This window comes from Chrysochloris asiatica, unplaced genomic scaffold, assembly GCF_000296735.1.
Source record: "Chrysochloris asiatica unplaced genomic scaffold, ChrAsi1.0 scaffold00046, whole genome shotgun sequence".
Taxonomy (NCBI): Eukaryota; Metazoa; Chordata; class Mammalia; order Afrosoricida; family Chrysochloridae; genus Chrysochloris; species Chrysochloris asiatica.
The window spans coordinates 8,644,059-8,657,747 of record NW_006408564.1 but is presented as its reverse complement, the minus strand read 5'-3'; the positions used below and the strand labels follow the sequence as shown (position 1 = coordinate 8,657,747).

Genomic DNA, 13,689 nt, shown 5'->3' with positions numbered 1-13,689 from the left:
GCCCATGAGCATTTCGCTTCAGGAATGGCTAGATCCACCCCCCAAAAAAACAAAACAAAACTTTCTCTTGTTGCTGCTTTACCTCATTCCACGCCAGCTTCCTCCCTAAGGTGGGTATGATGGCTACCAGCTCTCCAGATGTGCATTTCTTATGTTAGCTCGAAGAGGCATTCCTTCTTCCCAGGGATATATATCAACTCAGGTCTGAGCTATAACCACTGATGGCAGAGGAATGTAGTCATATAATTGGCCCAACTTTGGTCAGGTGCTCAGGGAACCACAAGCCAGCAGTTCAAACCTACAAGCTCCATCAAAGGGGAAATGTGAGGCTTTCTGCTCCCATAAAGACTTAGAGTTTCAGAAACACTATACAGAATAGTATGTGTTGAAATCCATCACTCGTCTGTCAATTTTGTCGTATTATGAAGGCTTATGTGTGACTGTGATGTTGGAAACTATGCCACTGGTATTTGAAATACCAGTAGGTTTACCCTTAGTGAACAGGCTTCAGCAGTGTGTACAGACTAGGAAGGAGAGGCGGACTACTTCTGAATGTCTAGCCCCAAAACCTTTATAAATAGGAGCAGAACATTGTCAGACATCGTGCTGAAAGATGAGTTCCTCAGCTTGAAAGACATTAAAATATGACTGAGAAAGGGCTACCTCCTCAAATAGTTGACCATAATGACATGAATGGAACAAATCTTTCGGGACCTTCATTTGCTGATGGGGCACAAGTAAAAATGAGGAGAAACAGTTGCAAACATCCATTCCTAATCAGAACATGGACTGTAAGAAGTATGAATCTAGGAAAATTGAAGTCGTCAAAAATGAAATGAGGGCATAAAGATTAAAATAATAGACATTAGCTGAAATTTACTGATATTGGCCATTTGAAATCTGACAAACATATGGTTTACTATGCTGGGAATGACAAACTCAAGATGAATGGTGTATTAGTCATCGTCAAAAAGAACATTTCGATGCCATCTTACCCCATTGTTAATAGCAAAAGTTCAACAAAGCAGAAAACAATAAAAACTGGAAAGAGTATGGGCCCCTCCTACACTGTTGGTGAAACTGTAAAATGGTTCAACCTTTGTGGAAAATGTTAGGGTGCTTTCTCAGAAGGTTGGAAATAGAAATATTATATGACTCAGCAATCTCTCTTCTTGACATATATCCTCAAGAAATGACACAAATATGTATTTGTACCCTGTGTTCATTGCAGCATTATTCACAGTAACCAAAAGGTAGAGACAGCCTTGATGTCCGTCAGCAGAGGATTGGCACATACACAACTTTGGCACATACACACAGTGGACTATTCCGCAGCATTGAGTAACAATGAATCTGAAAAGCTTCACATAACATGGAGGAACCTGGAAGACTTTATGCTGATAGAAATTAGTTGGATGTAAAGGGACAGATATTATATGAGACCACTACTGTCAAAAAGGAACTCTGGTAGTGTAGTGGTCACAAATCAGGCTGCTAATCTCACAGTCAGCAGTTCGAAACTACCAGCTGTTCTGTGGGAGAAAGGTGAGGCTTTCTTCACCAGATGGGCTCAAACGTAACAATTGTAAGGATGGGGCAGGACCTCACAGTGTTTTATTCTGTTGTATGCATGGTTACTCTAAGTCAGCCTCGGAAATCCTGTACAAGGTTGCTATGAGTTGGAACCAACTCCACAGCACATAACAACAACAACAACAACAACAACAACAACTGTCAAAAGTCAAGAAAAGATTCTCATTCTATAACAAATTTTCTATGATGGTTATGAAGGGTGGGAGGGAAGGGAGACTAATTCACTGGGTAAAGTGTAGGCATGTGCTAACTTGGGTGATGGGGAAGGCAGTTAAAAAGACAGGGAAGGAAAAAATGAAATTGCTTTCTTCTTTTTGTTGTCTTCTCCTAATATTGGAAGGAAAACAATATATACTTATTTTCTTATTCAGACAAACCAGTGGGAACTTTCCCATAAATGAAAAAAGAGAAAGTAAAAGGGTGGGGGTGGAGAGGAGAACATGCCACATAGAAGTGTGATCAGTATGACTGGATTGTCAAAATGGCTGGGGGAAAAAAAAAGGAAGTCATAGTAACTAGAATCTGCAGAGGGCTTACCCCAGCCTGGGTTCCCTTCTAAGTGCCCCATTAAGAAAAATAAAAACTTTTAAAGAACTCTTTGTCTGTGATAGGATACTATCCATGTTCCTATAATGAAAACCAGTTAATACCACTATTATTCAACTTTACACGTCTACCATGAAAACCAGTGATAATAAAATTCAAGAATTCTACCAACTTCTTCAGTCTGAAATATGCAATCAAGATGAAACATGCAATCATGATGTATTTATCATTACTGGTGATTGGAATGTGAATGTTGGAAACAAAGAGGAAGGATCAGTAGTTAGAAAATAGGGACTCTGTGATAGAAATGATGCTGGCAATTGCATGATATAATTTTGCAAGACTAATCATATCTTTTTAAAACAACAAAAGAGGACCTCACCAGATGGAATACACAGAAATCAGATTGACTCCACCTGTGGGAAAAGACAATGGGAAAGCTCAATATTACCAGCCAAAATGAGGCCGGGGCAGACTCTGGAACAGACCATCAATTGCTCATATGCAAGTTCAGGCTAATGCTGAAGAAAATTAAAACAAGTTCATTATAGCCAAAGTATGACTGTGATATAGCCCACCTGAATTTAGAGACCATCTGAAGATCAGATTTGATGCATTGACAGTAATGAATGAAGACCAGAGAAGTTGTGGGATGATATCAAGAACATCGTGCAGGAAGAAAGCAAAAGGTTGTTAAGAAGACAGGAAAGAAAGAAAAGAACAAAATGGCTGTCAGAAGAGACTCTGAAACTTGCTCTTGAATGTAGAGAAGCTAAAGTGAGTGAAAGAAATAAGGAAGTGAAGGAGCTGAACCGAAAATTTCAAAGGGCAGTTCAAAAAACAAAGTCAAGTATTATAATGAAATGTGCATAGATCAGGAGTTAATAAATCAAATGGGAAGAATATGCTCAGCACATCTCAGACTAAAAAAAACTCAAGACAAAATCCAAGCCTCAACTTGTAATATTGAAGGATTCTATGGACAAAATGTTGAATGATGAAGACAGCATCAACAGAAGATGGGAGGTATATACCAAAGGTATGCAGTCGCAGTACAAAAAAAGAAATGGTCAATGTTCAACCATTTCAAGAGGTAGTTTATAATCAAGAAATATTGGTGCAGAAGGAAGATGTCCAAGCTGCACTGAAGGCATTGGCGAAAACCAAGGCCTCAGAAATTGACGGAATACAAATTAAAACCTTTCCGCAAACTGATGCTGTATTCAAGGTGCTCACTCATCAGTGCCAAGAAATTTGGAAGACCATGACTTGGTCCACACATTGGAAGATATCCATATTTGTGCACATTCCAAAAATCATCTGACAATATCATTGATACCACATGGAAGTAAAATTTTGCTGAAGATAATTTAAAAATGGCTGCAATAGTGTATTGACAAGGAACTGCCAGAAATTCAAGTTACATTCAGAAGAAGACATGGACTTGAAATATCATTGCTGATGTCTGATAGATCTTGGCTGAAAGCAGAGAATACTAGAAAGATGTTTACTTGTGCTTTCTTGATTATTCAGAGGTCTTTGTGTAAATCATGACAAATTATGGATTATATTGTGAAGAATGGATATTCCAGAACACTTTATTGTGCTCATAAGGAAACTGTACAAAGACCAAGAGGCAGTTGTTACTGCAGAACAAGGAGCTACTGAATGGTTTAAAATGAGGAAAGGTGTGTGCCAGAATTGTATCCTTTCACTACACTTAATTAATTTGTGTAGTGAACAAATAATCTGAGAAACTGGATTATATCAAGAGGAATGTGGCATCCGGATTAGAGGAAGAAATCATTAACAACCTGTGATATGCAGATAATATAAACCTGATTACTGGAAGGAAAGATGATTTAAAATAATTATTGATGAAGATCGAAGACTACAGCCTTCAGTATGGATTGTGCCTCAAGGTAAAGAAAACAGAAGTCCTCACAACTTGACCAATCAGTAATGCCATGATAAGTGGAGGAAGGATTGAAGTTGTCAAATGCTTTGCTTGGATCCACAACCAACACTCATGGAAGCAGCAGCCAAGAAATTAAAGGTTATAATGCATTAGACAAATCTGCTATATAAGACCTCTTTAAAATGTTCAAGAGCAAAGAGAGCAGTTTGAGGACTAAAGTTCACCTGACCCAAGCCTTGGTATTTTCAATTGCTTCATATTCTTGTGAAAGTTTGACAGTGAATAAGACAGACCATTGAATAATTGACGCATTTAAATTATGGTGTTGGCGAAGCATACTAAAAGTATCATGGGCTACCAGATGAATAAACAAATCTGTGTTGTACAAAGGTCAGCTAGAATGTTCCTTAGAAACCAGAAGGGTGAGACTTTGTCTTTCATACTTTGGACATGTTATTAGGACAGTCCATTACGTGGAGAAAGACGTCTTGCTTGGTAAAGTGGAGGGTCAGTAAAAAGAAGAATTCCACCAAGGAGGACTGACGCAGTGACCGCAGCAATGGGCTCAAACGTAACAATTGTAAGGATGGGGCAGGACCTCACAGTGTTTTATTCTGTTGTATGCATGGTTACTCTAAGTCAGAACTGACTCGCTGGCACCTAAAAACAACCCCATGAGTCAGAATTGACTAGGTGGCAATGAGATTTTGGGGGTCATATGGTACTCCTGGGGCTCTGGAGGCAGGGATGGAGGGACCACTGGATGGACCCCTCCTGAGGACTACATTGAGACTGTGTACGGGTGGGGGCTTCCAAAAAGAGAGCACTGATAAACAAAAACAGCTTGTTCATTATCCCTGGAAAGTGTTGGCAGTAGGGGCCCTGGTGTCTGGGTCCCATCACCAGTATGGTAGGAGACTTGACAGAGAACCTCCATCCACAGGGGTGTTTTCTCCCTAACCACATTGTGTCTTCTCTTTCCTCAGGTTCCACCCCCAAGGAGAGCCGTGAGTATCCACTCAGCCCCCACATTTTCCCAGGGTGAAGAGATGCCCCAGGGTCTCTATTACTGGGTCTACACAGTCATCTCCTCGTGTGGCCCATAATGCTTCTGGAAGCACCAGAGCCCTGTGGCAGGGTAACCCCATCCAACCATTCAGACTGCCCACCTTCCCCTGCTTGCCCCACCCCACTGTCTCTTCTGGCCCTACCCTCTGCCTCCCCCATCACAGCCCCTCCCCAGCTCTTCTCTCTCTGGTTCCCCCACCTGGTAACTGTCCCCAGAATAAGGGTTGTGCCTATGGTTACAGTCACCCCTGGCTTGGCTTATTGCTCCTGCTCCAAATTACTAGGACCCATGCCAGGCACTACAGGGGCCCCAAGGCAAACAGAGAATGCTGGTTGTCTGCTGGGGTAGAAGTACCAAGTGTCCCAGGAAGGGTGGGGAGGGGCGAGCTTTTAGTGGTATGAGTCAGTGAAACTGTGCCTTGGAGAATGAACTGGATGGAGCTGAGGCCTGGAGGCAAGATCATGCCGGCCCCAGTGGAGACCTTGGCTGGAGAGTCAGGGGCAGTAAGTAATAGGAGGTAGGCTAGAGCCCAGAGGGCAGAAATGCTGAGGCTCTGAAAGTCCTGCAGGTGCCTACACAGGGCTTCAGTAAGGCTCTGAAGTTGCTGAGATGCTGGGAGTTAGGGTCGCAATGAAGCTGATGGAGTAACAGATATTGTGCCTCTATGTGCCAGACACTTTCCAGGACTTTATGGGTCTCTCATGTAAGCTTTGCAGCAACACTACGTTGGTTCTAGAATTATCCCCACTTATGGACATGAAAATTGGGGCCCTGCCACTGTAAGTGGTCAACTTTGCCAGCTACTCCAGAGTGCACCCTCTCAACAACTCTTGGCAAGCTGCTCCTCAGGTCCCCTGCCTTCCCCATGCAGTATGGTGGTGACTCTGAAGAGGGAGGCAGCTCAAAGGATTGTACCCGAGTGAGAAGGGCAGGAAGCCCCGGTGCACTGTGGGATTATAGATAGCTAAGACTACATGAATCAACACAAACCATTCACCTCCACACCTTCATCTTCCTGAAGCATCCTGAGGGATGCTGAAGTAGACAGAGTGCCACAGCATCTTGGTGCATCATCTGCTGATGGGATGACAAATCCACACATTCATGTTGCTTTCCAGCCTGCCCACTTCCGTGGCAGACATCATCAATCAATCCCAGTATGCTCTCCCTCCAAGCCCATGAGCAGTTTAGGAACTTTTCATTAAGTCCCTAGCAATAGATCCAAATTGACATTTAAGAGGAAACTTGTTAGATAATCTTGATCTAAATCGACATCCTCATGTTCACTTGGTAAAAATAAAGGGAGACATTTCTGGCAAATTACACAGCAAGTTAGTGGAAGAGCTAACACAGAAGCCCAGGTTTCCTGATACTTTTCCGCAGCCCCAAATCAAACTTTCTGATGGCAAGTCACCTCTTGATGTGTGGTGACCACGTGTGTGTTAGAGCATTTTCCATGGCTGGATTTTCTGAAGTAGATCACCAGGCCTTTCTTCTGAGGCTCCTTTAGCTGGACTTGAAACTTCAACCTTTTGGTGAACAGCTGTTTGCCCCTCCCAACAGGAAACCCCCAGTCTAGTGTTCTTGGTAATACACCATTCCCATGCTCTTAGCAACAGAACTAGGGGTTCTTTGTGGGGCTGGGCCTCAGGGCTTGAGGCAGCAGGTGGAGCAGCTCCCTAATCCTGAGCCCAGAAAAGAAACACCATACTTTGCAGTTGCTGAGACCCCTGGGCCTCCCCCTGTTCCTCCAGAAGCTTAACCGTGAAGGCTGGATGGTCAGAAAATCAATTTCAGAAAAGCCTGCTTAAGCCGGCCTGTTGACATCGGGTCTGTCAGATTTAGCTGCAGTTGATTAAGCTTTGTGCAAACTCAGGGGTGGTCCTAAGGGATGCAATAATCCCCTCAGCATAGGTGAGAACCTCCAGGTCTCTCCATGTAGGGGCAGGTGGTGAGATGTGGGGGTCTGGGAGCACAGGAGAGACCCATGCCTATCTTGAGAACCTGTCTTAATCAGCTAGTACCACCATAAGAAAGGACACACGTGGATCACTTCAGCAAACATATTTATTCTCTCATGGATTAAGAGGCTACAAGTGTGAATTCAGATCACCAGCTCTAGGAGAAGGCTCTGGGGAAAGGGTCTTTTTTTTTTTTAAGTTTGTATTGTGAATTATGTGGTAGTTTACATGGGTGAACATTATCTTTACATTCATCCTATCGTATTTTCTTTCATTGCAATGATCACAATCCCCTGCATGCATCATCAAACAACCAAAGGGTACACCCCACATGCCTGCCCCCTGGCCGCCAGCCCACAGCCCCTCTCCCTCCGTGAGTCCAGAGTCCCCAGCCGCTCTTTCTGTCCACGTCATCGTCTCTGCCTCCATCCCTAGCGTCGCCGCCTCCCCGCACAGGGTCTGGCACTTTGCTTTTCTCCCTTGATGTTTCAGGGATCTCCACTCCTGGACTGCAAAATCAGTCACTCTCCTCCTTTTGTTACCAAACATTTACATTTACCTTTCCAACACTCACTGTCAGACCTGATAGCAATCATTCTTTATTGAACCACAGGAGTCCTTTCCCCCATCACCTTTTATCAACCCCATCCAGACAGGTTGGAAACAATTCAATGGAGATTCTAACTTTCTCTGTATCCTCTGGAGCTAGGTTCCCAATTGAAACCTTGTAAGTCAGTTACTTCTTGCCATTGTAGTCCCCACATTTTGGGTAGCCAATGTCTAAGTTCTCCATTCCTGTCAACCCTGTGTACCAAGGGGATGGTAATGATCCTCACTGTAGAGATATGTCCACTCCTTTGTCATACTGCATCCACAAACATAGGTCAAGTCCATCCATTTGTAGTGGGTTACTCTTTCTTTTTTTTTTCTTCTTCTTCTTCTTTCTTCCTCTAGTCATGTTCTGATCATCCAACCATTGATGCCAGGTCAAATGGGTACTTTCTGCAAGTGTGGGTGTTCTTGTGCATCTTGCCTCACTTCATATCAGCTGGATGCTTCACACTCTGTTCTAGTCCAGTGGGGCCATGTCCTTGCCCCTGGGCCCAGGAGTCCCCAGGTCTCCTCATACTGCTTGTTAACCAGTTGTCAATCCAGGTTAACAGAAGTCTACTGAATGTGTCAGACTTAGTTCACAACTTCATTGCTCTTTTCCCCCCTCTTCCCCTTATCGGTGACCAATGTGGTCAGCAGCAGGACCACATGCCTTCTAGTGTATTTCAATTGAGTTTCAGTCTTGGAAGGGGGTTTGCCTTGAGGGGACCTGACCACTTGCCTTGATGGCTCCCTGGGGAACAACTTGCTTGTTCTTGTAGTAGACAATTGGACTGCTGTTACTCTTTTTTAATTTTTCCTGCTGGTCTTTCTTTCAAGAAGTAGCTTCTGTTTTTTTAGCTTTTCCAGACTTGTCTGCTTGTCCTTTCTAGTGGAAATGCCCCACCTCAGAAGATTCTGGATGGGGATCAGCAGTCCACCTATGGTCTTGTGCAATGCAAAGGCTCTGCCAGGAGCCTTCCTTACTGGGCAAGTTCTAGCCCCATTTTAGGTATTCCAGTCAGTTATAGGCTGAAGACAGACTTCCAAGCTTTCTCTGGTGATGTTTCTGGCTAGTCCTCTCTCTCTCTGGGGGAAGGGTCTTAACACCTTTCAGTATCATGTGGGTCTGGCTTTTCTTGGCCCATCAATGTTGAAAGGAGTCAACAACTTTGATCCTGATCACGATCAAGAGCCTGGTGTCTTGATCCTGCCTTGGGTCTAGGAGGTTCTTAGCACAGGGACTCCTGATCCAAAAGGATGCACTCCACTCCTGGCTTTTCTTTCTTTCTAGGTCTCTCTCACCTCTGCTCTCTTGTTTAATCCTTTTTATATCTGGTGGCACAGTGGATTAAGTATTGAGTTGCTAATCACAAGATCAGCAGTTCAAACCCCCCAGCCACTTTTTGAGAGAAACCATCTGGAGCAGTCTATTCTGTCCTCTGAGGTTGCTATGAGTGGGAATCCACTGGATGACAGGGGTTTAGTGTTGTGGGTTATATCTCAAGAGAGATTGATTCTAGATACAATCTTATTAGTAGAACTGCTTCTAATTCTGTCCTAATAACATCATATAAGCGAGGATTTTCAGCACATAGGATAATTATATCAGATCACAGAATGGGTCATAATTGTATAATACTGAAAATCATGGGCTAGCCAAGTTTACATATTTGGAGGCAACACAATTGAATCCATAACAGGACCACTCCCCAGATCACTCCTTTGCTAGGCTGGGACTGGTGGTCTTTATGGGGCAGTCCCGTCCAGATGGCCAGAGAGAGGAGCCTCCATGGCTCCAGCCCAGACTTTCTCTTGATCTGCAGTCCTTAGGCCCATTCTCCCCTAACACACCCTCTGGGGTATTCAGGTGCTCTGTGATTGTGTCCTGCACCTATTGGTTGGGGTCCTGTAACTAGGAGGAAGAGTGTACCTGGGCACTTCCCGTTAGGTTATCAGGGCTGCCCAATCAGCTAAGGGAGCTAAGGTCTAATGGGGTGTCTAGGCACGGGCTCCTTCAATCCTACAAAAGGCTCATTTTATCCTATTAGAAGATGTCATGGGCTCAGCAAGTCTTGTCTGATGGACGGCATCCACCCAAAGGGGTGCTCTTCTGATTCACTTAAAGACACCCTGTAGATCCCCAGTCACAGGCTCAGCCTGGCCCAAATGTTACATATGTTCAGTCAGTGCATATTTATTCAGTGAGTCATGGTGTGGCGTTGTAGGATAAGCACTGGACTGCTAGTCACAAGGTCCGTGGTACAAAGCCACCAGCCTCTCCTACAACTTACCCATTGAGAGTGCAGATCTGAAGGCTGATGATTTGAGTCCGTCCAGAGGTACCTCAGAAGAAAGGTCTGGTGATCTTCTGAAAACCCTATGGAGAGGGGTTCTACTCTGACACACGTGGGGCTGCCATGAGTTGAGATCAGCTGAATGTCTACTGTGTGCCAGGGGCAGGGCCAATTTAACAAGAGAATAAATATCAAGTGGCCAGCCCCCAGCAAACATGTGGCTGTGTGACTTCAGTTGGGAAGCTCATGGATTCGCTCCAGTGCCGGTTCTGGCAAAGTCTCAGCCAGGGGCCTGACAGAGGCAGGAGGGGAGGAAAGCTGTCAAGCCTCTGCTTTCCTTTGCAGGCACAAATTCCCTAATTCCACGTTTATCCAACCTTCCCTAATGGTGCCTTTTGAGCTGTCAGGTGGTGTGAAAAACACGCATTAATATAAATTAGAACCTACCAGGCAGAAAGCTCCGGTGATGATGTCCCAGCTCGCAAAGAGCCCGGAGAGTCTAAGTGGCTCATGCTGTGTCTTTGGGTTCTTAGGGTCTTTGCAGACTGCCTGCAGTTCACAGGTCTCCGGGGTGTGTGCGGTTGAGAGCCTCAGGTCTTAATAACAGCCCCAGGAATCACTGGGACCAGGTCCTGAGTGCTAATGGGTCACCAGCACTGCGCTAAGCTCCAAGTGAGGGACAGAGCCACCTACCTGTTTGTTGTGTATCCCGAGGTTCACCACATAGTAGGTGCTCAGTGATGTATGTTGTTGTTGTTGTTAAGTGCCGTCGAGTCGGTTCCGACCCATAGAGACCCTGTACAGGGTTTCCGAGGGTGTAAATCCTTACGGGAGTAGAAAGCCTCATCTTTCTCCCGCGGAGCGGCTGGTAGTTTCGAACCGCTGACCTTAAGGTTTGCAGCCCGATTCGTAACCACTACGCTACCAGAGCTCCTTCAGTGATGTATAAATGAACAATAAGAAGACTCACCAGTGTGTCTGGGCATTAGCCAGTTCTCATGTATCTCTCACAAACGCCCTATAGGGAAGCAACTGTAATGATTCCATTTTCAAGAAGAGATATAAAGAGGGTGAAGGATTTACCCAAAGTCACCAGGCTGGCAAGAGATGCTTGTAATCACCATGCCAGGGCTCCCGAGTGTTGTAACAGGGCCTCAAGGAGCTCAGAAGGCTGCTAAGGTCTAAGTACTAGACTCCCAAGAAACCCTCTTATTCACAGTGACTTTGTCATTAACCAACACTCCATGCTCTGACTGAGGGCCTGTGCTGAGCTGAGACTGTACCGTGATGGGAAGCCCAAGTAGCTGGATTCTGGGTGATGAGCCAGACCCACAGCCAGGAGTAGTGCTTTGATGGGGTGGTTGAGGGGACTGTGGGAACACAGAAAGGGGCAGAATCTCAGACGAGATGGTCAATGAAGGCTCCGCAGGAGAAGCAAAGTCTTATCCCCAGACCCCTTCCTGAGCTGCTGCCCACCTAGGCTGGTCTGTTCCCTCTCCAGGTGTTGTGAAGTCCAAGTGCGGCCTCAGCAAGTCCTGCCCAACCGACTACTTTGCATTTAAGATTTGCAGTGGGGCTGCCAACGTTGTGGGTCCTTCCTTGTGTTTTGAAAACCACATGTAAGTGCCTGAGGCGCTCCTGCTTTTTTTCATCCACTGATTCGTTTTTTGGCAAATTCTGAGGCTGCAATATGCAGGCCTGTGAGATCAGTCCACACCTTCCTTAGACTTCCTTATCCCCTGGGGTGGGTGAGTCACAAACTACAATATCCCTAACAGCTTCATGTTCTGTAGTATCCTATTCGTTCGTTCCTTCCACGGTGGTGTTGTCCGTATTGTTGTTGTTGTTATTATGGGTCATGGAGTCGGTTCCGACTCATAGCAACCCTGTACAGGGTTTCCAAGACTGTAAATCTTTATGGGAGCAGAAAGCCTCCTCTTTCTCCCATGGAACAGCTGATAGTTTTGAACTGCTGGAAATTAAGATTCCAGATCATCTACCTAGTCACTGTAGCCAATGATTTGAACTCACCTCTGTCTGACTCAAGATTTGACATCAAGTCTGTCTGATACCCAAACTACTGGGCTTCCCCCGAAAGGAGATGGCTATTGGGAAGGCTCAAGATGGCATCAAAGCCTCCATAATTAACTCAGACAGATAAAAAAAAAAAAGGGGGGGTGGTGGTGGTGGTTGGGAAATTCATTGGGTCGTGTGCCCAAAAGGCCAGAGGCAGCAAGCTTCAAGTTTGCTTGATCCAAGGAGTCAAATCCTGTCTTCAGGGCTCCCTCTGCTTTCTTCTGTCACTTAGCTTTGCTTTTCCTGTCTGAAAATGGGTTTCTCCATGTGGTCCAGGAGGGAGACTACCAGCTGGGTTGATTCCAGCCTAGGACCCCCTGGGAAGAAAGCTTTCTCTTCTGAATTTTCCCAGCCAGCATCTCAAAACTGGGTTTCATTGGCTGGCGTGGATCACATGAGCATGCCTGACCCAGTAACTGGGATATGTACAGACCTAGGAGAGAGAGGCTCATCCCTAGAACTGGACAGCCCCACAGTTGGGAGCTGGGGCAGGGGTTGGGATGGCTCCCCATCCAACTCCACAGAGCCCCTGTTTGGAACAGTCTGTTCTGAGCCAAACTTGCCATGAAAGACTTATCAGAGAGTCCTGCCCACTGCTAGTTTCCAGAAGGCAAACACATGGCCCAAATGGTTCCGTGTGTTTCCTAATGTTCCTTTGTCACGCCTCGTGGGCCCTGTCTGTGTCCCGGAGAAAGTAGAGTGCACTTTCCTCTCTTGGGGATGACTGGTGTGCTTTGTTTTACTTTTTCTTCAGGATCATGAGCCCTGTGAAAAACAACGTGGGCAGAGGCCTGAACATCGCCCTGGTCAATGGTGAGTCACTGACCTACTCCTTAGAGGCCCCAGCGTGTGCATCACACTGATAGGGCTTGGAAGGGCAGAGAGGAAGTCATACCTTTATTCAACAAAAGTTGGCTGAGCTCCTGCCAGGTGCCCAGCATTGGGTTGGTGCTGGTGTTAGACAAGGAGCATTTGGTTGACTTGTGGGAACAGAAGGTCTTAAAGACCAGAAGACCCATGCAATTGGATTCCTGGTATGGCGCTGTAGGATAAGCACCTACAAAGTCTATTTGAACCACAGTCTCCACAGTTCAAATTCACCAGCTCAAAGTCAAATCAGTAACACTTAACAACAACCACTCCACACACTTGGCTGCTATACAAAAGGTTGGAAGTTTATGTCTATCCAAAAAGGCACCTAGGAAGAAAGGCTTGATTCTTCTCTGACACACATGGATTCTCAATGGGTCAGAATCAACTCTATGGCAACTTGTTACTGGTTACCCACAATCCTAGCCTGTCCCTTCCACAGCCCCGGAGGAGCCCCTTAGCCTATGGAACATGACCCATTCACAGGCATCTCCCTACCCCCAGGTCTAAACCAGCACACAGAATGTGGGATGAATTGCCTTCATTCAGACATCCACAGCAGTTTCTGTGGGCCAGGCCCTGTACAGCACACTGGGGGTCAGACCTTAGCTTCAAAGCCCCTAGTGGGTGTCAGTGAGGTTCACAGGCCATCACAGTATGGTCAGCATTTATTGAGGAGAAAGAAACACAGTGCACTGTGGGAATTGGGATGGACTGGTGAAGTGGGGGTAGTCCAGAGGGAAGTGAGAGCCAGCTGAGGTCCGAGGA

General features: G+C 45.6%; 1 protein-coding gene across 1 annotated transcript in view; it reads left to right on the top strand.

Moving 5' to 3' along the window:
* FAM3D (family with sequence similarity 3, member D) overlaps nt 1-13,689 on the top strand; it is a 31,373-nt gene that overhangs the window by 3,354 nt on the left and 14,330 nt on the right. Inside the window, exons 3-5 of the mRNA XM_006862123.1 lie at nt 7,441-7,464; nt 11,477-11,594; nt 12,806-12,864. Of these exons, the coding sequence (XP_006862185.1) occupies nt 7,441-7,464; nt 11,477-11,594; nt 12,806-12,864 (201 nt within the window). The remainder of the gene's footprint in view (nt 1-7,440; nt 7,465-11,476; nt 11,595-12,805; nt 12,865-13,689) is intronic.